General features: G+C 36.6%; 1 protein-coding gene across 1 annotated transcript in view; it reads left to right on the forward strand.

Annotated features, from left to right (window-relative positions):
- Positions 1 to 204: 204 nt before the first annotated feature.
- IMPG2 (interphotoreceptor matrix proteoglycan 2) overlaps positions 205 to 27,546 on the forward strand; it is a 109,331-nt gene continuing 81,989 nt past the window's right edge. The window contains exons 1-3 of the mRNA XM_033211434.1: positions 205 to 328; positions 783 to 1,031; positions 17,155 to 17,321. Of these exons, the coding sequence (XP_033067325.1) occupies positions 247 to 328; positions 783 to 1,031; positions 17,155 to 17,321 (498 nt within the window). The 5' untranslated portion in view covers positions 205 to 246. The remainder of the gene's footprint in view (positions 329 to 782; positions 1,032 to 17,154; positions 17,322 to 27,546) is intronic.

The following is a 27,546-nucleotide window of genomic DNA, read 5'->3' on the forward strand; positions in this document are numbered from 1 at the left end:
TTCTAATTAGCTTATCTCACCAGCTTTTATAGGATGCTGGTTATTTCAGAAAAGAAGAGCTGCTTTGAAAGGACAACCATTTTTCTTTACGCTAATTTATAATGGTTTTGAAGTGGTTGTTCATTCTCAAACATAGACTTTTAAATGTTAGGTCTTTCCTATAACTGTTTGTTGTTGGAAGTTTCAAGGATTTGGACGCTCAGTTAAGGATTTTGTCCTCTCCTCATTCCTTTGGTTTTGGCCCAAATGATTATGTTTCCTCTTTTTGGGAAGATTTCTCTGGGTATTTTGATATTTGTCCTGATAGGAGACTTTCCATCGTTAACAGGTATTTAAAAATCTGCATTTGTTTCTATCTTTCCATGTCTGTAGTATATGCTCTTCAAAAATAACATTATTTGATGTGATTGCTGCAAGAAATTGAATCAAATACTACTTTATTAAACTTTGATATTGCTTCATTTAAACCGTTTTAAAATATCTCCAATAATTTTGGTTTTCCCTCCTCATTAGTAATTTCTGGTTTAGACCTTTTTTTATTTTGTTGAAATTGGATGTGTATTTACTTGATTTTGATAACAATCTTGAATGAAAGGAGTGGGAGTTAAATGGAAAAAGATTGAATGCTTCACTCCTCTTTTCCTTAGATATGCCTGCCTGCCTATGATTTGGGCATTGGCTTCTATATCTTAATGTAGCACAAGCGTCAGTTTTTCTTTAGTTGTTACCTTTTGTACTATATCTTCATTATCAGAAGACTTGACTATACTTTCATTCTGTAGCACAAACCTACTTATCTTTAGAGGAGATCCAAGAACCCAAGAGTGCAGTTTCTTTTCTCCTGCCTGAAGAATCAACAGACCTTTCTCTAGCTACCAAAAAGAAACAGCCTCTGGACCTCAGAGAAACTGAAAGACAGTGGTTACTCAGAAGGCGGAGATCTATTCTGTTTCCTAATGGAGTAAAAATCTGCCCAGATGAAAGTGTTGCAGAGGCTGTGGCAAATCATGTGAAGTATTTTAAAGTCCGAGGTAAGCAAACATCCAAATCCTTCAGCTCCATAATGAAATTCAAACATAGTTTAATCATTTGTTAGGTAACATTGTAAATTAAAGTTTATGATAATTTAGACAGGAATGAGCCAAAACTACCTTTCTACTGCTAAGAATATAGTGCTAATGTAACTTCAGAGAACAGTTTACATTAAGAGAGGAGGTATGTTTTTTTCCAGTGCCCTCCAACTAAGGCAATAGTATCATTTAATAGTGACATGCACTTAACCAAAGGAAGAACATTCATGATTTGAGTTTGTAGCTTTTGGTGCGTTATATAAGAAACTTTTTTCACATGAGGGCAGTCACAATAAGATGTCTTTCATTAATTTCAATAACATATTCAGAAAGGAAATGTCTTAAATCTTTTTAAGCACTTCAAAAATACCAGTTTATGTTTTGGACTACATTAATTTTAATTTTTACTTCTTCATTACAATAAATGCCTAAGTATACCCACAAAATACCCACAATATACCAAAGTATACTCACACGCTTGCCTATTTATTAATAGTTATTATATATACAAATATAATCAGTTTCTATATTTTATAGTGTAAATATTCTACAGATTCACGCAGGTTGCTCTCTAGTTGGTACACATAAGAAACTTTTTTCACATGAGGGCAGTCACAATAAGATGTCTTTCATTAATTTCAATAACATATTCAGAAAGGAAATGTCTTAAATCTTTTTAAGCACTTCAAAAATACCAGTTTATGTTTTGGACTACATTAATTTTAATTTTTACTTCTTCATTACAATAAATGCCTAAGTATACCCACAAAATACCCACAATATACCAAAGTATACTCACACGCTTGCCTATTTATTAATAGTTATTATATATACAAATATAATCAGTTTCTATATTTTATAGTGTAAATATTCTACAGATTCACGCAGGTTGCTCTCTAGTTGGTACACATAAAACTTTTTACATCTAAAGTGATAGCATTTCTGAAACTCACATTTTATTTTGTCTTTAATTAAACAGTATTCTTGATCTCATACTTTTTATGTAAGTCAATTCTGTTTCTCATTTATTTACTAACGTTGCTTAATTGATCTTAGTATGTCCCTTAGACATTTGAAGAATTCCCAAACTTTGCTTTTTACTGCTGAAGAACCAATAAAAAGCCATAATATGGATGTGATGTTAGTAAACAAGGTGGAGATAGATGATGAAGTGATTGTAAAATTAGGCTTTTAAATTCATGCATTTATTCATTAATTCATTCAATGAATGTGCATTGAGCCTGATAAACCTTCTGTCTGAGCTGCTACTTTATTTTCTTTATTTTCCTCTTCCTGTCCTTCCCTTCTTCCCTTCTCATCAAAGTGTTAAAAACACAATAAAAATTTAATATAATACCAGCTATTACACATATTTATATATTTGATATTTTTGTTTGTTAAAGTAGTACAATGTATTATATTGGCAGCTCTTTTTTATGAGTGTATTTCTATTTCTTGATTGTATTTGGGAGCTACCAAACATTACTGTGCAATAAGCTTTCCTTTTGCTTTTTAAATGGAGATCCATAGACCTGGCATTTTGAATATAGGTCATATGCCAGAAATGGAAAATTCCAAAGACAGTGGGAAGAGAATAAAGGAACTGAAGGTGAATGAGAATGACAGTTAATTTATCAATATTTGATTTCTACCACCTGGATTTTTACTTTATATTATTATTATTATTATTTATTGTTACTATTTTTTGGAACAGACTCTCATTCTGTCGTCCAGGCTGGAGTGCAGTGGCATGATCTCGGCTCACTGCATCCTCCACTTCCTGGGTTCAAGTGATTCTCCTGCCTCAGCCTCCCGAGTAGCTGGGATTACAGGCACATGCCACCACGCCTAGGTGTTTTTTGTTTGTTTGTTTGTTTGTTTGTATTTTTAGTAGACATGGGGTCTCACTGTACCTTATATTATTTTAAAATAAAAATATCTTGGTATTTTGGGAACTGATTAAATAGTGAAGAGGAAACAGCCAATCATGTAAGGGATTTGGTCATACCTTTTGATTGACTTGCTCTTGTTTTTATAAATTCAAGAGATACTGTTGAAAAAGGAGCTGACAAAAATGAAGATAAAGCATTCCTAGAATAATTGATTTTAAAATACAGATGCTATGAATGGGATCCTTGAAAAGGGATCTCATACAGCTAAGATGGTTGGCACATGACATCAAGATTATAGCTGAGAGAGCTGTTACTGGTCATGGTAAAGAATAAATATTTCATTTGTTATGTTTTTAAAATTTGAGATAAATGAGTATTTCAACATAGGTCTCGCTTGATTTTGAAGAGATAACTGTATTATGCCCTTAACACCAAACACTTGCAATTTAGAGGGAGGGAGTTATTCAATGTCCAACTAAGGATCTTAGCTCTTTCTACCAAGCCAATTCAGTCTAATAGTTTGCTCAGTTTTCCTTCATACAGAGTTTGGTGTCAATTGCTAGTTTTTGTAACAAATTTGAAAAGTGTTTCTAAGGAAGATACAACTGTATTTAACCTAATGTTTTGTAAAATTAAACAGCATACTAGGATGCCCCTCTCTTTTTTTTAAAAAAAATTCGTTGTTGGACTTTTTAAAATATAGCTTTATTGAGGTATATTTTAATGGAATATAGCCTGCATATATTTAAAGTATACTATTTCATTAGTTTTGACAAATTTACCCTTGAAACCATCTTATAGTTAAGATAATAAACCTATCAATCACTCTTAAACATTTCTTTATGACCATTTATAATGCCCACCTCCCTCACTGCCTCTCCTTACCCCAATACTGAGGCAACCGTGACTTTGCTTTCTATCACTATGTATTAGTTTGCATTTTCTATATATATATATATATATATATATATACTTTTTGGTATGTACTCTTTTTTTGGTCTGGTTTCTTTTACTCAGTGTAATTATTTTGAAATTTATACATGTTTTTTGTGTATCAATAGTTTGTTAGCTTTTATTGTTGAGTAGCATTCTATATTATGGATATACCACAATATGGGATATTTAGGTTGTTTTTAGTTATTACTGATTACAAGGAAAGAAATTATGATCATTTGGGTACAAGTTTTTCTGCAAACATATTTTCATTTCTATTGAGTAATAATAGTGGAACGTCTGGGTCACATGATAGGTATATGGTTAACTTTCCAGTAAATTGCCACGTCATGATAGGTATATGTTTAACTTTCCAGTAAATTGCCACGTTTTCCAATATGACTGTGTCACCAACAGTGTAGCAGGATCCCATTTTCCTCACATCCTCACAACACTTGGTATAGTTGGTCTTTTTAACTTTAGCCATTGTAGTGGATGTATATCTTATTGTGGTTTTAATTTGCATTTTCTTAACCGCTTATGACTAACAGTTTTGAGCACATTTTTAACATAATTATTTGTCATTTATAGATTTTTTTTTTTAGTGAGGAGTCTATTTGAATATTTTGCCCATTAAAAAATGCATTGCTTGTCTATTATTGAGTTGTAATAGTTCTTAATGTGTTCTAAATATAAGTTCTTTGTCAAACATATATTTTGCATACGTTTTTCTCACCATCTGTAGCTTGCCTTTTCTATTTTGTTAATGATGTCTTTTAAGGAGCAGAAGTGTTAACACTTGATAAAGTCAAATTTATCAGGCTTTTTGGGGGAGCATCCTTTTAGTTTTTGATCTTAGTTTGCATAACCCAAGATCACAAAGTGTTTTCTTTTTCAGTCTTTTCCTGTAGAATTTTTACAGCTTTTAGGTTCTAGATGTAGATCTGTGATCTGCTTTAATTTTTGATTATGACATATGGATCAAAGTTAATATTTTGAATATGCAGAACTAATTGTTCCAATACCATCTGTTAAAAAAGATTATCCTTTCATGCCTTTGCACCTTTGTTGAAAATCAGTGTTCACATACGGTGGATCCATTTCTGCACTCTTCATTCTGTTTCACTTATTTGTCTATTTTTATGCCAACACCATAGTGTCTTATTTACTGTAAGCTTTATTATAGGTCTTGAATCAGATAGTGTAAGTCCTCTAACCTCTGTTCTTTTTTCAAATTTGTTTGGTTATGCAGTCTTTTATATTCCATATAAATGTTAGAATCAGCTTACCAAGTTTTACAAAAGGGCTGCTGAAATTTTGATTGGGATTGTGTTTCATTCTATAGATCAATTTGGGGAGAATTGCCATCTTAACAATACAGATTGACTATTTCTCATCCAAAATGCTTGGGACCAGAAGTGTTGTGGGTTTCATGTTTTCTTGGATTTGTGAATATTTGCATAGACATGAGATATCTTGAGAATGAGACTGAAATCTATACACAGAATTCATTTATGTTTCATATACACCTTATACACTTATCTGAAGTAATTTTATACAATATTTTTGATAATTTTGTGCACAGAATAAGTTTTTGTACACTTAACCATCAGAAAGCAAAGGTATCACTATTTCAGGCACTCATGTGGACACTCTGTAGCTATTTGGCATCATCATCATTCCTGACTCTGAATTTACATGCTACAAACAAGCAATCATTTTCTTATACTTATTTACATATTAGCACTTCACAGTAAAAAGTATGCTATACTGTTAATACAGTGAAGAAGAATGTGTTCAGGGTAACCCAGCAGAACAGTGGCGTCACCAGAATACCTGCCTCAGCTGTTAAACAACAGTAACAACAAATGATGGAAGGCTTCTAGTTTCTCTCTACAAGTCTGTGTTTTGATTGAAGGTTCTTGTACAACATACTTTATTTATTACTGTTGTTCATGTGTCTGGGCTGCATGGGTGCCATTTTATGACCCTTTGTAGGTATACTTGGTGGAGTAACCTGGACATGGGCAGAAAAGATATAACACAGCTGAAGGGAACTGGGAGAGTCTTTTCTTTCCCTTGGGTACTCTGAATAAACTGTCTAGTGTACTGCATTTTGACTATCACCCATCAAAAGAAGTCAGGTGTGGAATTCGCTACTTGTGGTATCATGCTAGCACTCAAAAAATTTCATATTTTGGAGCATTTTGGATTTTTGGATTAGGGATGTTCAACCTGTATTGAGTCTTCTGTTCTATGAACATGATATATCCCTCCATTTATTTAGGTCATCTTAAGTTTCTTTCAGGAATGTTTTCTGATTTTTATTCATTCATTTATTCACTTGTTAATTTACGCATGAAACCTTATTTATACTGATTCTACCAGGTATAGTATTAACCACAATAATTAAAACACTGTAGAGTGTGCAATAGTAAAGGTATGTACAAAGTGTATATGTGGGAAGGACACAAGTGGGAATGGCCATCCGTGCCTGGGGTGAAAGAAGTTAGTTGACCTGGATTTTGAAGAATGAGTTGGCCTTTTCCAGTGAATCAGATTGGGAAACAGCCTATGGAAGGTCTCAGGACCCAAACGCTGGGTATAGTTTCATTTGTTTAAAACTTACTATGCAAGTTTAGAGTCCTAAGGAGTGAGGCCATCCACAGCCCATACTTGACTGATACATAGAGTTACCAGATTTAGCAAATAAAAATGCAGGGCACCCAGTTAAATTTCAATTTCAAATAGACAACAAATAATCTTTTCAGTGTACGTATGTCCCATGCAATATTTGAGCCACAGGGCTATGCAAATCTGAGTCTGAGATACAGGTTTATTGGCTCTTTGTTTTTAGGAATATTATTCAATTTGTTAAAATCTTAGTTTCTTCACCCTTGAAATGGGAATAATAATAATATAAAATATATTTAACGGTTTTAGTGAATTTGGCTAAGAGTTCTAGGGCCATTGTAGATACCAAACAAATGACAATGTTATTGATTGAATGGAAGGAACATATAACCAATGTTTTGTTTAGTGTATGGATCTTGCATATCTTTTATCAGATTTGTTTATAAAGATTTCACATTTTTTCATGCTATTGTTAGTGATATTTTTAAAAGTATAATTTCTGATAATTCCTTGCTAGTTTATAGAAATACAATTGATTTTTGTATATTGGCCTTTTATCCTGCAGCTTTGCTCAACTCACTTACCAGTTCTAGTAGCTTTTTTCAGTATATTCCATAGGGCTTTCTACATAGATAATTATTTCATCTGCAAATATAGTTATACTACTTAACAATTTCTATGCCTTATATTTCTTTTTCTTGCCTTATTGCACCAAAATGGACTATTCCATGTGCTTTGGGCTCCACAATTCTGAAAGGAAAATACATTACACTAAAAAAAGATAATTCCATACTGGATTTCTGGATTCCTATGTTTTAGATAAGACACAGCTGGAGATCTAGTAGAAGGATTAAAGACAGGTTAAATGCTGGCATTTTCTTCTTCAGAATATTATTACATTTTCCCTTCCACTACTAGTTTCCAGGGCAGGTTATTTCTGCCAGAAGAGTGGCCATTTGTACATTAGTTATCTTCTCAAAATAGAAAGCTCTCTTCAGAAGTTACTAAAGGCTATAATATCCTTATTTGACAAGGATGGGAATTCTGAACTGTTTAGTTATAGGCCAAGTAGTGAAGTATGCAGTATTTGTCAGTGATGGAATTTTACCTTCCTTAGTACCTCTTTGCCTGGAGGTCATGCTGATTTTGCTCTTCTCTTTTCTGCCTACACGTCCTATCTAGGTTTCTCCTTTCTGAGCTGTGCAAATGCTTCAGAAAATGTAACCATTCTGAATCCTGTTATTCCAAGTTAATTAGTTGAACCTTCTTGTCAGATAGCTCCCAATTGAAAAGCCATTGGATTAATTAAGGATGCATTCCCCTTCCAGAGGGAATTGCATTTTTTACAGCTTTTATTGGGATGTAATTCATATATTATACAATTTACCCATTCATACTACAAAATTAAGTGGCTTTTTAGTATATTCACAAATATACCAAATCACCACAGTCAGTTTAAGAACATTTTTATGACCTCAAAAAGAAACACGTAACCCTTTAGCTATCATCCTTTTATCCTTTTATCTCCCCCCTCTTCCCAGGCCGAAGTAACCGCTAATCTACTTTCTGTCTTTACAGAATTGTGTATTCTGGATATATCATAAAATACGATCATATAATATATGGTCTTTTGTGACTGGCTTCTTTCTCTTTGCATATTATTTTCAAAGTTCATCCGTGTTGTACATGTATCAGTACTTTATTCCTTTTTATAGTCCAATAATATTTTAGTGTATGGATAGATCACATTTGTCTGTCAATTTGGGTTGTTTGCATTTCTGTTAGGTATATATCTAGGAGTAGAATTTCTGGGCCATACAGTAACTCTGTAACTACATGAGGAACTGCCAAACTAATTTCCAAAGTGACTGTACTGTGTTATATCTCACCAACAGTGTATGGGAGTTCTGATTTATTCACATCTTTGCCAGCACTGTTTTCCTTTTTTTAAAAAAAAATTATAACCATTCTCAGAGGTTTGAAGTGATGTTTCACTGTGATTTTGATTTACATTTCCCTAATGATTAATAACATTCAACTTTTCATATGCTTATTGCTTATTTGTATATCTTCCTTTGAAAAATGTCTGTTCAGATCTTTGCCCATTTTTAAATTATGTTATTTGTCTTTTTATTATTGAGCTGTAGTTTATTTATGCTGGCTATCAATCCCTTATCAGATAAGTGATTTGAAAATATTTTATCCCATTCTGTGAGTTGCTTTTCACTTTCTTGATAGTATCTTTCATGCACAAAAGTTTTTTATTTTGACGAGTCCAATTTATATATTTTTTTGAGCCTTTGGTGTCATGACTAAGAATCTGTTGCTGAACCTGAGGTCATAAAGATTTATTTCTGTATTTCCTTCTAAGAGTTTTATAGTTTTGGTGTGTACATTTAAGCTTTACATCTACTTTGAGTTGTTTTTTTTGTATATGATGTAAGGATCTAAATTTATTATTTTGCATGTGGCTATCCAGCTCTCCAAGCAGTGTTTGTCGAAAAGGCTATTCTTTTCCGCTGAGTGATATTAGCACTCTTGCTGAAAATCACTTGACTATGACGCATGATTTATTTCTGGACTCTCAATTGTATTCCACTGATTTATATGTCTATTCATGTGCCAGTTCTGTAGTCTTTGCTTTGTAGTATGATTTGAAATTAGGCATGAGTTCATCATCTTTGTTGTTTTTAAAAATTACTTTGGCTATTCTAGGTCCCTTGCAATTCGACATAAATTTTATAGTAAGGTTGTCAGTTTCTACAGAGAAGTCAGCATGTATTCTGATAAAATTGCATTGAATGTATAAATCAGTTTGGAGATAATGCCATCTCAACAGTGTTAAATATTCCAGTCTATAAATTATGGGAAGTTTTTCTATTTATTTAGGTCTTTATTTTTTAAAATAATTTTTTGGTTCTCAGAGTATGGTTTGCATTTTTGGAGACTTACGTTTATTCCTAAGCATTTTAATCTTTTTGATGCTTTTGCATATGCACTTGTTTTCTTATGTTCATTTTTGGTTTGTTCATTGCTATCATATAGGCATACAACTGATTTTTGTATATCAGTTTTGTATGCTGCAACCCTGCTGAACTTGTTTATTAGTTCGAATAGTTTTAAAGTGTATTGCTTAGGTTAGGCTTTCCTAGATGCAAGCTCATGTCATCTGCAGACAGATGTAGTTTTATTTCTTTTCCAGTTTGGCTGCCTTTTATTTCCTTTTCTTGCCTAATTGCCCTGGTTAGAACCACTGATTTTTACTTTTTTTTTTTTTTAACCTAGTTGTAGTAGATTTTCCTGAGCAAATATTTCTTCATTTGTCATATGCCCCTAGGACCATTTCCAGAGCTTTTAAATGATTGTTTTCAAAATGATTTTTGCCCATTTCTCTGGGGGAATGGATCTGTGTAGCTCCTCACTCTTCATGCTGGAAATGGGACTTTGGTAATTGAATTTTAATAGACTACAAGGTATAAAAGGGTTAAATTTAACTTAGAAGAATGAATTTCTATGAAGTTTTTTAGACAAAGCATTGAACTACTGAGAGAGCTTTTTATAGGAGGTGGGGAAACATTGCCCAAAGTATAATTTATAGGAGACAGCTTATGCTATTCTGTGAAACTAGAAGTGAGGTCAAGGGGAGGTCTGCTATGAAACCTGGTGATTTATATCACTTCTGGATGCTCTCCCATATTCCTTCCAACTACATTTCTTCGGCACACAATAATATTTTTCTAAGATTTTATGAAAACATTTTAAACAGAAAAGTGAAAGAATTATGTCATAAACATTCATATTCTCAAGGCTTAGTTCTACAGTTAACTTTTTTTATATTTGCTTTATTATGTGTCTATCTCTCTAACCATCTTTTTTTTTTTTTTTTTTTTGAGACAGGGTCTCACTTTGTCACCCAGGCTAAAGTGCAGTGGTGTGATTACACCTTACTGCATACTCGATCTCCCTGGGTTCAGATGATCTTTCCACCTCAGCCTCCTGAGTAGCTGAGTACAGTTATCTTCTCAAAATAGAAAGCTCTCTTTAGAAGCTACTAAAGGCTATAATATCCTTATTTGACAAGGATGGGAATTCTGAACTGTTTAGTTATAGGCCAAGTAGTGAAGTATGCAGTATTTGTCAGTGATGGAATTCTACCTTCCTTAGTACCTCTTTGCCTGGAGGTCATGCTGATTTTGCTCTTCTCTTTTCTGCCTACACGTCCTATCTAGGTTTCTCCTTTCTGAGCTGAACTATAGGCACATGCCACCATGCCCAGCTAATTTTTTTAAATTTTTGTAGAGACAAGATATCGTTGCCCAGGCTGATCTTGAACTCCTGGGCTCAAGTGATCTGCCTACTTTGGCTTCCCAAAGTGCTTGGATTACAGGTGTGAGCCAACATGCCTGGCTTAACCATCTAATTTTTTAGATGTATTTCATAATTTGAAGACATCCATACAATTTCCTCTAGATATTTCAGTATGAGTATCATTAACTAGAACTCAATATTTGTTTACTTTCTTAAAGGTGAAATTTACACAGTAAAATGCAATAATCTCATACGTACCACTTGGTGACTTTTGACTAATACACATTAACCCCAACCTCTCTTGTTTTAGGATATTATCACCCCAAAAAGTTCTCTTATACTCCTTCCCAGATAATTCCCATTCTAGTGTGTGACCACTCTTTGAACCATTTTTTAACTCACAGATTATTTTCACCTTCCTAGGACTTTATATAAATCGAATAGTACGTGCTCTTTTGTGTATGTGCTTCTTTCACTCAGCCCTTTGAGATTCATCCATGTTGTTGCATGAATTGGTAATTTCCTTTTGATTCCATTATATGGCCATTTGTTTATTTATTTTTCTATTGATGGATACTTGGGTTGTTTTCATTTTTAAGTTATTATGAATAAAGATGCTCTGGCATTGAACATAAGTCTTTCTGTGGTTATAAGCTTACAGATGTCTTAAAGTAGTACCTACGAGGGGCCAGGCATGGTGACTCATGCATGTAATCCCAGTACTTTGGGAGGCCAAAGCAGGTAGATCACAAGGTCAGGAGATCGAGACCATCCTGGCTAACACGGTGAAACCCCATCTCTACCAAAAATACAAAAAATTAGCTGGGCGTGGTGGTGGGCGCCTGTGGTCCCAGCTACTTGGGAGATGGAAGCAGGAGAATGGTGTGAACCTGGGAGGCAGAGCTTGCAGTGAGCCAAGATCACGCCACTGCACTCCAACCTGGGCAACAGAGCAAGACTCCGTCTCCAAAAAAAAAAAAGGAATACCTAGGAGGAAATTGCTGGGTCATAGGTGATATAGCTTGGCTATGTCCCCACTCAAAATCACATCTTGAGTTGTAATCCCCATATGTTGCGGGTGGGACCTCATGGGGGGAGATTAGATTATGGGGGTGGCTCCCCCATGCTGTTCTCATGATAGTGAGCGAGTTCTCATGAGATCTGTGCCTTAATAAGGGGCTTTCCCCCATTTCACTCAGCACTTCTCTTTCCTGATGCCATGTGAAGAAGGATGTGTTTACTCCCCCTTCCACCATGATTGTAAGTTTCCTGAGGCCTCCCCAGCCATGCAGCACTGTGCTCTTTCCTTTATAAATTCTTCAGTCTTTGATATTTCTCCATAGCAGCATGAGAATGAACTAATGTAGCAAATTGGTACCAAGTAGTAGGGCATTGCTGTAAAGATACCCCAAAATGTGGAAGCAACTTTGGAACTGGGTAGCAGGCAGAGGTAGGAACAGTTTGGAGGGCCCTGAAGAAGATAGGAAGATATGGGAAAGTTCAGAACTTCCTAGATACTTGTTGAACGGTTTTGACCAAAATGCTGACAGTGGTATGGACAATGAAGTCCAGGCTGAAAGAAGGTCTCAGATGGAGATGAGGATCTTGTGGGAACTGGAATAAAGGTGACTCACTATGTCTTAGCAAAGAGACTGGTGGCATTTTGTCCCTGCCCTAGAGATCTGTGGAATTTTGAACTTGAGAGAGATGATTTAGGGTATCTAGTGGAAGAAATTTCTAAGCTGCAAAGCATTCAAGAGGTGACTTGGGTGCTGTTAAAAGCGTTCAGATTTATATATTCACAAGGATATGGTTTGGAATTGAAAGTTATGTTTGAAAGGGAAGCACAGCATAAAAGTTCAGAAAATTTGCAACCTGACAATGCAATAGAAAAGAAAACCCATTTTCTGAGAAGAAATTCAAGCTGATTGCAGAAATTTGTGTAAGTAGTGATAAGCCAAATGTTTATCACCAAGACAATGGGTAAAATGTCTTCAGGGCATGTCAGAGGTCTTCATAGCAGTCCTTCTCATAACAGGCCCAGAGGCCTGCTGCTTTATGCAGTTTCTGGAGTTGGTGCCCTGCATGCCAGTCTTAGCTAAAAGGGGCCAACATAATGCTCAAGCTGTTGCTTCAGAGGGTGCAAGCCCCAGGCCTTGGCGGCTTACATGTGGTGTTGGGCCTGCAGGTGCACAGAAGTCAAGAATTGAGGTATGAGAACCTTTACCTAAATTTCAGAGTATGTAGGGAAATGTCTGGATGTCCAGGCAGAAGTTTTTTTTGCAGGGATGGAGCCCTTGTGGGGAACATCTGCTAGGGCAGTGTGGAAGGGAAATGTGGGCTCGGGGCCCCCACACAGAGTCCCCATTGGGGCACTGACTAGTGGAGCTGTGAGAAGAGGGTCACTGTCCTCTAGATCCCAGAATAGTAGATCGACCAACAGCTTGCACCAGGCACCTGGAAAAGCCATAGACACTCAATGCCACCCTGTGAAGGCAGCTAGGAGGGGGGCTGTACCCTGCAAAGCCACAGGGGTGGAGCTGCCCAAGACTGTGGGAGCCCATCTCTTACATCAGTGTGACATGGATGTGAGACATGGAGTCAAAAGAGATCATATTGGAGCTTTAAGATTTCACTTAATTTTGGCCAATTTCTCCCATTTGCAATGGTATATTTACGCAAAGTCTGTACCCCCATTGTATCTAGGAAGTAACTAACTTGCTTTTGATTTTACAGCCTTATAGGTGGAAGGGACTTGCCTTGTCTCAGATGAGACTTTGAACTTGGACTTTTGGGTTAATGCTGGAATGAGTTAAGACTTTGGGAGATGTTGGAAAGGCATAGTTGTGTTTTGAAATGTAAGGATATGACATTTGGGAGGGGCCAGGGCAGAACGATACAGTTTGCCTGTATCCCCACCCAAAATCTCATCTTGAATTTTAATCCGAATTGTAATCCTTATTTGTTGGAGGTAGGACCTTGTGGGAGATGATTAGATTATGGGAGTGGTTCCCGCATGCTGTTCTCATGATAGTGAGCAAGTTCTCACAAGATCTGATAGCTTTATAAGGGGCTTTCCCCCACTTCACTCAACACTTCTTTCTCCTGTTGCCATGTGAAGAAGGATGTGTTTGCTTCCCTTCCACCATGATTGTAAGTTTCCTGAGGCCTCCCCACCTATGTGGAACTGGGAGTCAATTAAATCTCTTTCCTTTATAAATGACCCATTCTTGAGCATTTCTTCATAGCAGCATGAGAATGAACTAATACAATAGGATTGGTGTATATTTTGTTATATAAGAAACAACTAACATTTATTTTCAAAGTGGTTGTACTATTATACATTCCTACCAAAATGAGGCTTTTGGTTGCTCTGCATTTTTGCCAAATTTTGGTGTTTTCCATGTAAAAATTTCAGTCATTCTGGTTTGTGTGTGTATACTTTAATTTGAATTTCTCTGAAAAATGAATGATGGTGAACAGTTTTTCACATACTTATTGACTATTTGTATCTCTTTCTTTGTGAATTATATATTCCAGCCTTTTACCTATTGTAAAAATTAGGTTGTTTGTTTTTTTTTTGTTAGGGAGTTGTAGGAATTATTTCAATATCCTAAATACTAATTCTTTGTCAGATAAATGTATTTTGAATATTTCTGCCAGATATGTGGTTTGTCTACTCATTTTTATTAACAGTGTCTTTTGATAATCAGACACTTTAGTTTTGATGAATTCTAATTTATTATTTTTTTCTTTCATAATTGTTGCTTTCTGTGTACTGTCTATAAAACCTTTGTCTATCCTCAGGTGATGTAGATACTCTTCTATGTTTTATTTTAGAAACTTCATAGTACTAACCCTAATATTTCAAATCATTTTTTGTGTATAGTATGAAGAAGGCATTGAGATTTATTTTTTCTTTCCCTATGGGTAGATATTTTTTCAAACTTCTAAAATACTTTCTCTGAATCACTTCATTTCATAACCAGACATTATAGACATTCGCTTTTTGTTAGTTTTTACTGACCCAGACTTTTCACCTTTGTGTTGTCTTTTGGAATTTACTTTAATTTTCATTTCGAAGTTTTAAGAAGAAGAAATGAAAAACAGTGATCTACAAATAGTTCAGCTCTGCCTCAGTCAGTGCCTGCTGGACTCTTCTGTCTGCTGTATGGTCAAAAGTTCTGAATAACAATAATAAGGATACAGTTAGTTCAATAAAAGGCAAATTAAGTTTGTAATAAAAGGTTCAGTTTAGCCCTAAAACTCAATTGACAGGGAAACTTTCAATACTCATACATTTCGTAATCTGTTAAAGCTTAAGAATTTTTTTGGCTTGGACTATCTTCTTCCACCAAATAACTATTGGACAATCAGAATTGAACCTGATACTAACATATGATATTCATGTTGCACTTTGCAATTTGTAAAATACTTTCACAGATAAGATAATAAGGTAGTAATTATTTATTCTGTGAAAAAAGAGAGATGAGTCAATTGAAGCTTTGAATAGTTAGGTAAGTCACCCATGGTTATCAAACTAGTGTACTAGAAAGCTAGAGCAGGAACTTAGATCTTCCGACTGTGTGAATCCAGAGGCTCTACCTCACTATACTGCCTGATGTATATTCAATCTTCTTGCTATGAAAAATAGTTTTTTTTAATCTCTGTTAAATTTAACTTTCTCTCTTATCACTCTCCTCCTCTTCCCTTCCATCCTGATCTATCTGTTACCTACAGAGTCCTGCACCTCTGAAATGGTTACAAAACAGCAGTACACTCAGTACTATACAAAATGCACAGAGATACTATTTAGCAGCCTTTCAGATTTGATGCTTTGGAATAACTTAGCAAATAAATTGATTAGTTTTTATTTTAATACAGCAATATATTTCTCTTGAATATCATTTTAAAATTCATGTGTATGTATGTATGTTTGTGTGTATATATATATAGTTCTTAAATTAATAGGCTATATTTCTTAGAGCCGTTTTAGGTTTACAGAAAAATTGAGCAGCGTGTTTAGAGAGTTACCATATATTCCCTCAACTCCCCCACCACTTTTCCCTGTTATTAACGTTTTATATTATTGTGGTACATGTGTTACAATTTATGTGCCAACATCGACACATTATCATTAACTGAAGTTCATAGTTAACATTAGGGTTCACTCCTTGTGTTGTACATTCTATGGGTTTTGACAAATGTGTAATGACGTGTATCCACCATTATAGTATCATATGGAGTACTTTCCCTGCCCTAAACATCTGCTGTTCATCCCTGTCTCCGCCAGCCCCTGGAAACCACTGATCTTTTTACTGTCTCCATAGTTTTGCCTTTTCCAGAATGGTATTGGAATCACCAGTATGCAGTCATTTCAGATTGGCTTCCTCTACTTAGCAATGTGCATTAAAGTTTTCTCCATGTCTTTTACAGCTTGAAAGTTCACTTCTGTTTATCATTGAGTAATATTTTAGATATATCACAGTTTGTTCATCCTTTCACCTATTGAAAGACATCTTCGTCACCCCCAAGTTTTGGCAATTATGAATAAAGCGACTTTATAAATACCTGTGTGCAGGTTTTTGTGTGGACATAAGTTTTTTATGTATAAAAAAAGACAATTGTTTTCTGTTCTCAGATATGAAATATAGTAGTTTGAGAGTGATAATTTCAGGTGGATATCTTTTACTCAATTTTATGTAGTACTTTCTGCTTCCTGTAAGCTTTGAGGAAAAGTGTGAATACTCCTGTTTTGTTTTGTTTTTTTTTAAATCAGAAACATGTGATGACATTTTAAGCAAGTAGATGCAATGTGGTTATGTCACTGCATTTAGCCAAAAAGCTCCAGGCCATTTATAAATGTCAGTGTCTCTTTCCCCAGTGATCCTGAAAAGCAAAAAAGCTGGTTTTTGAAGTTAAGACTTTAAGAGAACATCTGCGAACATTAAGGAAACTGAAAGTCACTGTGTCCATTAGGAAAACAATTGGATTAAATACAGTATACTCAATATCAGCTCGACTTTTGTAAAGTATAAATATGGATTTTTTTAAGAGATGGGGGAGACACTCCAGCTCATGAAGAGATGAATCAATTCCCTTTGTAAGAGAAAGGAATGGGAAATATAAATTCTCTTCAGAAATGAAAAGTTTAAACTGGACATACATACAGAAGGCCTTTGACTGAGAATCATTCCTAGGTCCCTCCAGAAAGGACACTTGAGTGTCTCAAGGAATCTGTATGAATCAGTCTATGATCATCGTAAGAACCCCAGAGCATGTTAGCTTTTTGTAAAATACAACTCTCTATTTTCTAGTGTGTCAGGAAGCTGTCTGGGAAGCCTTCAGGACATTTTGGGATCGACTTCCTGGGCGTGAGGAATATCATTACTGGATGAATTTGTGTGAGGATGGAGTCACAAGTATATTTGAAATGGGCACAAATTTTAGTGAATCTGTGGAACATAGAAGCTTAATCATGAAGGTAAGTGTCACAACAAAGGAATGAATTCCTGGACTGTTGTAGGAGGATATACACAGCTAAAGCCTAAAGGAAGCAAAAGCAAGTGGCAAATGCCTGTATTACTCTTTTGTTGAACGGGGAAATGCCTGTATTACTCTTTTGTTGAACTGGGAAATGCCTGTATTACTCTTTTGTTGAACGGGGCTATCCGAGCAAGCAGCCCTAGGGTGTGGCCTAGTCTTTTATTCCTAGCTCTGGTCTCTATAATATACATTATTAATATTTTCATGTTATTCTGTCTACAAAAAGAAAAAGAAGACATTATTAACTCTGACAAGAGCCTCAGCCTTGTTTATAGATGTAAATATTGGGAAATAATATTCAGCAAAGATTTAGGTTAAGAATATAAATCTGTGAGAGTCAAATGTTTTCGCCAAAGTTTTACATGTTATCAACTCAGAGTGAATAGCAATAACTCTAATTAAGACAGAGGACATAGTTCATTTGAATAAATGTTAGTGAGGCATAGGTATGATTCTAATAATGAGCGTGCTCACTTGTTTTCCTTGTTTTAAACATTGTTTTACTCTTAGCAAAGGATAAATAAACATGCAGAAAGACGAATTACCTGCCACTTTTCCCTTTTCATGTAGCACATATGTATTCATGACAAGACAGTGAAACTGTCCGGACATATGTGGCAAATTGTTCTTGCTGTTTGTTATTCCGTATCTCTCCCTGTCCATCTATTCAACTCCTCTATGTCCTCATATGTAACTTCCCTTGCAAGGAACCAACCTTCAGCCTAGAAGATTTAGCTACCATAATTCTTTGAGCTCTCACAATTCTTTATTCATTTTTAATACTGTACTTTTTATATTTTATGATGATTAGTTGTATATGTGACTAATTCCTCTGCTAGACTGTAAGTCACAAGGCAAGGATCATGTCATTGTTCATTTTTGCATTCCCGTAAGGTAGTAAAGCTGCAATAGATATTTGTTTAAATGAGTATACAAGGAATAACTACATTGTATTTTTTTACTTGGTACAATTTGTAAACTTTGTGAAGATTATTTTAAGTACTGGTTCTAAGTATTATATACTTTACAGAGACTGAGGAAATAATTATTGACTCAATAACACTGAGCTATTTTGTGTATAATCAAATCAGATTAGTATATCATAAAGGTAATAAAATATATTATCCTATTCTATTTTTAAATTTTATTTATAGTATAAGAATTATATTATACTCTTTTAACATTTAGTCCAAGAGAGGAATGACCTTATTAAATGGGGGATGTTGGGGAGAGAAGGATGGTTTGATAAACATGGGTGGACTAAAGACAAATTTTGCAGGGGTACAAATGTTTTGAAGCTGTGCAGGGTTTTGTGTGTTTTAAAATGAACGCAACTTTTAATCATGGCACCTCACATTTTAATCAAAGGTATTGCATGTGTTTTTTTGCTTGTCACATTTTTAACTGCTCAGCATTAATAACTATGTTAAAAGCTACTATTTATTCAGTATCTACCATGTATCATGTCATGTATCAAACTCATTAATAAGTTATTAGATGTTATAACAGGAACCTTATAAGGAGGTGGTAATATCCCCACTTTACAGATAAGGACATAGAATTATTAAATTCTTTATTCTATAACATTAAACCAGATATGATGGAGCTTAAATCCAAACCCAGTTCTCTTTTCCAAAATTGGTTTTCTTTCCTTCACACCATTGGGCCTCCTTTCTCGATCATTACCAATTTTACAAATTGCAGTGGCTAACATGGGGATAGCTATTTAAGGGAAACTATACAGACATACACACACATATACATACTTATATTTCTAATTGTGTTGCCTATCTTAATTATGTCCACAATATAGGATCAGCCATTAGTGTAGCAAATATATGTGATGGGTTAGTATTACCAGAAGAACAGAATCTTCTGATGTTACTTTGGAATGTATCTCTTACAAGTGGAACTTTTAGTAAATTTAGATTTGAAGGCATAGAAAATATACTTCCAATAATTATTTAATAGAAAAAGCAGATGAAGGGAATGATGTGTTGCCTGGATAGAGTTGTAAATGATAAGTACAAGTTAGTTAAATGAGGAAGAGTTGGGGATAAACATTCTAGCAGAAAGGACAGCATGAGCCAAGTGTTTGTAGGGAATGACCTGGATCAATATACCAAGAAGTAGACTAGGAATGACAGGAGATCAGACTTAAAAAATGGATAACTGAACTAGCTTGGATTTAACTCTGTAGATCATAGGAAACCATTGAAGGGTTGTAGGTAGGTAAGTTGCAGGAACTGATTTGGCAGTTTTGAATTTTAAAAAGGTTGTTATGGTTTCTACATAGCATAGGATGGATTATAGGAGATAAAACTGGAGCAGAGAGACAAGGTAGGGTGTTGCTTCAGTACTCCAGGCCAAGGAGGATAAGGATACCAACCAGACCATGAGATAGACAAAGGGAACTTGAGAGATGTAAATAGGAACAAAATTAGCAGGACTCTGATGGGTTGAGACAGGGCGAAGGAATGGCCCAGGAAGCCTTCCACTTTCTAGCTTGGGTAACTAAACCAATAACTGGGGCAAAGGAGCAGCTTTGAAGATGTGGCAGGGAGAATGAGTTCACTTTTGATGTGTTCATTTGAACCACCTGTGTGAAATGTGAATTGCTTGATATTTAGGTATGAAGCCAAGGATAGGGGTTTGGAATGTCAGTGTTGCTATAGGAATCACCATTTTGGACTTATCGCAGGCATACCTCGTTTTATTGTGCTGCCCTTTATTGTGCTTCACAGATACTGCAGTGTTTTACAGATCAAAGGTTTATGACAACTCTGTGTTAAGCAAGACTGTTGGTGACATTTTTCCAACAGCATGTGCTCAGTTTGTGTCTCTATCTCACATTTTGGTAATTCTCAAATTATTTGGAACTTTAAAAAATTATTTTCTTTATCTCTTATGTGATCTGTGATCAGTGATCTTTGATTATTACAATTACAATTACTATTGTAATGGTTCTGGAGTGCCATGAACAATATCCATGTAAGACAACAAGTTTAATCGATAAATGTTGTTTGTGTTTCAGCTACTCTACCCACTGACTGTTTCTTAGTCTCTTTCCATCTCCTCAGGCCTCCCTGTTCCCCGAGATATAGCAATATTGAGATCAGGCCAGTTAATAACTCGACAATGGCTTCTAAGTGTTCAAGTGAAAAGAATAGCATGTCTCTCACTTTAAATCAAAAGCTAGAAATGATTTAGCATAGTGAGGAAAGTATGTCAAAAGCTGAGACAGGCCTTAAGCTAGGTCTCTTGCACCAAACAGTTAGCTAAGTTGTGAATGCAAAGGAAAAGTTCTTGAAAGAAATTAAAAGTGGGGGTCAGGGCCAAGATGTACAACTAGAAACAGCAGCAATATGTGGCTCCCATCTAAAAGAACCATAACAGCATGTGAATCCTGCACTGGCAGCCGAGGTATCCAGGTTCTGTCATCAGAACTGACTAGGCAGCTGGCATGACACACAGAGAGGAAGGAAGAGCAGTGTGATGCCGCGGCCCCCAGCCAAGGGAGGCAGTGAGTGAGCCTGCTACCCAGCCTGGGAAAACGTGCTTTTTCCATGGAACTCTGCAACTCACGGATCAGAAGATCTCACTTGTGAGCCCACACCACCGGGCCTAGGGTCCCAACCACAGAACCCAGCAGATTTTCAACAGCCACTAAGCTAGAATCTGCTTAAGCCTGCGGAGCTCCCAGCAGGAGGGGCAACCAGCACCACAGCTGCGGCTGCCTGCTGTCTAAGCCCTTTGAGCTCCTTGCAGGAGGGGCTATGGCCAACAAGGGGACTGATAGCTGCCTAACACACTAAGCTCCCAGGCGGGGGAAGGGTGGCAGCCATCTCTATAGCTCCAGGCCATGTCTTTCTTCTGCTGGAGCCAGGGAGGCTGGACTGCTTTGTCCCAAGAAGTATCCCCCACAGCCCAACACACTGGCTGTGGCAGACTGCAGATAAAGCGCCTCTTCAGGCCGGACCTTGACACGTCCCTCCTCACTGGGCGGGGCCTCCCTGCAGGAACTCCAACAACTCCATCCAGGGGCTTAGGGACAGATTCTAATCTCCCTGGGCCTGAGCCTCTAGGGGGAGGGGTGGCCACAGTCTCCGTGGACTGTCAGACCTTAGCCTTCCCTCCTGGTAGTTCTGAGGAATCTGGGCAGCCCAGATGAGTGGGTTTCCCCACAGTGAAGCACACTCCCTCCAGCAAGGGACAGTCAAAGTGCTTTGTTAAGTGGGTCCTGTTCCCTATGCTACCCAACTGGGTGAGACCCTCTAACGCAGTTTCTTCACAGTGTCTCCTGTATAGGGGTTGTCAGATACCCTATACAGGAGCATTTCTACTGGCAGCAGGTTGGTGCCCCTTGAGGTCAGATATCACAGAGGAAGGAGCAGGCACCCATCTTTGCTGTTCTCCAGTCTCCTCGAGTGACATCTCCAGGCATGGGAGTGAATCAGATGAAGACGGCCTGAAGTGAACCCCTAGCAAACCGCAGCAGCCCTGCAGAAGAGGGACCTGACCATTGCAAGAAAAACAAACAAACAGAAAACAACAACAGCATCAACAACAAAAAATTCCCTACAAAAACCCAATCCAAGGGTCAGCAGCCTCAAGGATTGATACTAGACAAACTTATGAAGATGAGAAAGAATCAACAAAAAAAGGTTGAAAACCCAAAAGGCCAGAGTGCTTCTTCTCCTCCAAATGATTGCAGTGCCTCTCCAGCAAGGATGCAGAACTGGATGGAGGATAAGATGGATGAATTGACAGAAGTAGGCTTCAGAAGGTGGGTAATCACAAACACTGCGGAGCTAAAGGAGCATGTTCTAACCCAATACAAACAAGCTAAGAACCTTGATAAAATGTTACAGGAGCTGCTAACTAGAATAACAAGTTGAATGTAACTAGAATAACATGTAAATGACCTGATGGAGCTCAAAAACACAGCATGAGAACTTCATGAAAAATACGCAAGTATCAATAGCCGAATCAACCAAGCGGAAGAAAGGGTATTAGAGTTTGAAGACCATTTTGCTTAAATAAGGCATGCAGACAAGATTAGAAAAAAAGAATGAAAAGGAACAAACAGAACCTCTGAGAAATATGGGACTATGTAAAAAGACCGAACCTATGATGAGTGGAGTACCTGAAAAAGACAGGGAGAAAGGACCAAGTTGCAAAACATACTTCAGGATATTATCCAGGAGAACTTCCCCAACCTAGCAAGACAGGTCAACATGCAGATTCAGGAAATACAGAGAACACTCTACAATACTGCATGAGAAGATCAACCCCAAGACACATAATCATCAGATTCTCTAAGGTTGAAATGAAGAAAAAAATGTTAGAAGCAGCCAGAGAGAAAGGTAGGGTTGCCAACAGAGGGGAAGCACATCAGACTAACAGTGGACCTCTCAGCAGAAACCGTACAAGCCAGAAGAGAGTGGGGGCCAATATTCAACATTCTTAAATAAAAGAATTTTCAATCCAGAATTTCATATTCAGCCAAACTAAGCTTCTTAAGTGAAGGAGAAATAAAATCCTTTCCAGACAAGCAAATGCTGAGAGATTTCATCACCATCAGGCCTGCCTTGCAAGAGCTCCTGAAGGAAGCACTGAATATGGAAAGGAAAAACTGGTACCAGTCACTGCAGAAAAACACCAAAATACAAAGACTGAAGACACTGTGAAGGAACTGCGTCAACTAGTGTGCAAAAATAACCAACTAGCATCATGATGACATAATCAAATTCACACATAACAATATTAACCTTAAATGTAAATGGAATAAATGCCCTAATTAAAAGACACAGATTGGCAAATTGGATAAAGAGTCAAGACTGACTGGTGTCCTGTATTCAGGAGACCCACCTGACATGCAAAGACACACACAGGCTCAAAATAAAGTGATGGAAAATTTGCAAGCAAATGGAAAGAAAGAAAAAAAAAAAAGCAGGGGTTGCAATCCTAGTCTCTGACAAAACAGACTTTAAGCCAACAAAGATAAAAAAAAGACAAGAAGGGCATTACATGGTAGTAAAGGGACCAATTCAAAAAGAAGAGCTAAATATCCTGAATATATATGCACCCAATACAGGAGCACCGAGATTCATGAAACGAGTTCTTAGACGCCCACAAAGAGACTTAGATTCCCACACAGTAATAATGGGAGACTTTAACACTCTGCTGTCATATTAGACAGATCAACAAGACAGAAAATTAACAAGGATATTCAGGACTTGAATTCAGCTTGGTATCAAGTGGACCTAACAGTCATCTACAGAACTCTCCACCCCAAATCAACAGAATACACATTCTTCTAAGTGCCACGTGGCACTTACTCTAAAATTGACCACATAACTGGAAGTAAAACACTCCTCAACAAATGTAAAAGAACTGAAATCATAACAAACAGTCTCACAGACCACAGTGCAATCCTGTTAGAACTCAGGATTAGGAAACTCACTCAAAACCACACAATTACATGGAAATTAAACAACCTGCTCCTGAATGACTCCTGAGTAAATAACAAAATTAAAGCAGAAATCAAGAAGTTCTTTGAAACCATTGAGAACAAAGACACAATGTACCAGAAGCAGGGTTAAGAGGGAAATTTATAGCACTAAATGTCCACAAGAGAAAGCAGGAAAGATCTAAAATTGACATGCTAACATCACAATTAAACAGCCAGAGAGGCAAGTGGAAACTAATCAAAAAGCTAGCAGAAGACAAGAAACAACTAAGATCAGAGCAGAATTGAAGGAGACAGAGACATGACAAATCCTCCAAAAAAAAAAAACAAAAAAAACCCCACAAAACAACAACAACAACAACAACAACAAAATCAATGAATCCAGGAGCTGGTTTTCTGAAAAAATTAACAAAATAGATTGACTGCTAGCTATCCTAATAAAGAAGAAAAGAGAGAAGACCCAAATAGAAGCAATAAATAATGGTAAAGGGGATATCACCACTGATCCCACAGAATTAAAAACTGCCATCAGAGAATACTATAAACACCTCTATGCAAATAAACTAGAAAATCTCGAAGACATGGATGAATTCCTGGGCACATAAACCCTCCCCAGACTAAATCAGGAAGAAATCCTGAATAGATTCAGAATCCCTGAATAGACCAATAACACGTTCTGAAATTGATGCAGTAATTAATAGTCTACCAACCAAAAACAAAACAAAACCAACCAACCAAACAAACAAAAAAACGTGGGACCAGATGGATTCATAGCCGAATTCTACCAGAGATATGAAGCGGAGCTGGTACCATTCCTTCTGAAACTATTGCAAACAATTGAAAAGGAAAGACTCCTCCCTAACCCATTTTATGAGGCCAGCATCATCCTGATACCAAAACCTGGCAGGCGCACAACAAAAAAAGAAAACTTCAGGTCAATATGCCTGATAAACATTGATGCAAAAATCCTCAATAAAATACTGGCAAACCCAATCCAGCAGTACATCAAAAAGCTTATATAGCACAATCAAGTTGGCTTCATCCCTGGGATGCAAGGCTGGTCCAATATACGCAAATCAATAAACGTAATCCATCACATAAACAGAACCAATTACAAAAACCACAGTCATCTCAATGGATGCAGAAAAGGCCTTCGACAAAATTCAACAGCCTTTCATGTTAAAAACTCTCAACAAACTAGGTATTGATGGAACATATCTCAAAATAATAAGAGCTATTTATGACAAAAACCCACACCCAATATCATACCGAATGGGCAAAAGCTGGAAACATTCCCTTTGAAAACCGGCACAAGACAAGGATGCCCTCTCTCACTACTCCTATTCAACATAATATTGGAATTTCTGGCCAAGGCAATCAGGCAAGAGAAAGAAATGTATTCAAGCAGGAAGAGAGGAAGTCAAATTGACTCTGATTGCAGGCAACAGTGTTCTATATCTAGAAAACCCCATTGTCTCAGCCCCAAAACTCCTTAAGCTGATAAGCAACTTCAGCAAAGTCTCAGGATACAAAATCAATGTGCAAAATACACACGCATTCCTATACACCAATTATAGACAAGCGGAGAGCCAAATCATGAATGAACTCCCACTGACAATTGCTACAAAAAGAATAAAATACCTAGGAATACAGCTAACAAGGTATGCAAAGAACCTCTTCAGGGAGAACTACAAACCACTCACTGCTCGAGGAAATAAGAGAGGACACAAACAAATGAAAAAACATTCCATCTTTATGAATAGGAAGATACAATATTGTGAAAATGGCCATTTTTCCCAAAGTAATTTATAGACTCAATGCTATTCCCATCAAACTACCATTGACATTCTTCACAGAATTAGAAAAAAACTACTAAAAAGGGCATGTATAGCTAAGACAATCCTAAACAAAAACAGCAAAGCTGGAAGCATCATACTACCTGACTTCAAACTAGACTGCAAGGCTACAGTAACCAAAACAGCATGGTACTGGTGCCAAAACAGACATATAGACCAATGGAACAGAACAGAGACCTCAGACACCACATATCTACAACCGTCGCATCTTTGACAAACCTGACAAAAACAAGCTGGGGAAAGAATTCCCTATTTAATAAATGGTGCTGGGAAAACTGGTTATCCATATGCAGAGAACTGAAACTGGACCCCTTCCTTACACCTCATACAAAAATTAACTCAAGATAGATTAAAAACTTAAATGTAAAATCGAAAACCACAAAAACCCTAGAAGAAAACCTAGGCAATACCATTCAGGACATAGGCATGGGCAAAGACTTCCTGACGAAAATGCCAAAAGCAGTAACAACAAAAGTCAAAATTGACAAATGGGATCTAATTAAACTAAAAAACTCCTGCACAGCAAAAGAAACTCTCATCAGAGTGAAGAGGCAACCTACAGAATGGGAGAAAATTTTGCAATCTACCCATCTGACAAAGGTCTAATATCTAGAATCTACAAGGAACTTAAGTTTACGAGAAAAAGCCCCATCAAAAAGTGGGCATAGGATGTAACAGCATTTCTGAAAAGAAGACATTTATACAGCCAACAAACATATGAAAAAAAGCTCATCATAACTGGTCATTTGAGAGAAGCAAATCAGAACCAAAATGACATACCATCTCACACCGGTCAGAATGGCGATTATTAAGAAGTCAAGAAACAATAGATTCTGGCGAGGCTATTGAGAAATAGGAATGCTTTTACACTGCTGGTGGGAATGAAAATTAGTTCAACTATTGTGGAACACAATGTGGTGATTCCTCAAGGGTCTAGAACCAGAAATACTATTTGACCCAGCAATCCCATTATTGGGTATATACCCAAAGGAATATAAATCATTCTACTATAAAGACACATGCACATGTATGTTTATTGCAGCACTATTTACAATAACAAAGACACGGAACCTACCCAAATGCCCATCAATGATAGACTGAATGAAGAAAATGTGGTACATATATACCATGGAATACTATCCAACCATAAAAAGGAATGAGATCATATCCTTTGCAGGGACATGGATGAAGCTGGGAGCCATCATTCTCAGCAAACTAACACAGGAACAGAAAACAAAACACCACATGTTCTCATTGATAAGTGGGAGTTGAATAGTGAGATCACATGGACAAAGGAAGGGGAACAACATAAACCAGGGCTAGTTGGGGGATGGGGGCCAAGGGGAGGGAGAACATTAGGACAAATAGCTAATGCATGTGGGGCTTAAAAACTAGATGATGGGCTGATAGGTGCAGCAAACCACCATGGCACATGTATACCTATGTAACAAACCTACACATTCTACACTTGTATCCTGGAACTTAAAGTAAAAGTAAATAAATAAATAAATAAAAATAAATTAAAAGTGCTATTCCAGTGAGCAAATGAGTGATAAGTAAGCAAAACAGCCTTCTTGCTGATATGGAGAAAATGTTAGTGGTCAGAGTGGAAGATCAGAGCAGCCATAACATTCCTTTAACCAAAGCCAGATCCAGAGCAAGGCCTCACTCTTTCAATTCTGTGAAGGCTGAGAGAGGCGAGGAAGCTTCAGAAGAATAGTTGGAAGATAGCAGAGGTTGGTTTATGTAGTTAAGAAAAGAAGCTATCTTCATAACATAAGCAAGTGCTGATGCAGAAGCTGTAGCAAGTTGTCTAGAAGATCTAGCTAAGATAA

This window comes from Trachypithecus francoisi, unplaced genomic scaffold (assembly GCF_009764315.1).
Source record: "Trachypithecus francoisi isolate TF-2019V2 unplaced genomic scaffold, Tfra_2.0 Lachesis_group0, whole genome shotgun sequence".
NCBI lineage: Eukaryota > Metazoa > Chordata > Mammalia > Primates > Cercopithecidae > Trachypithecus > Trachypithecus francoisi.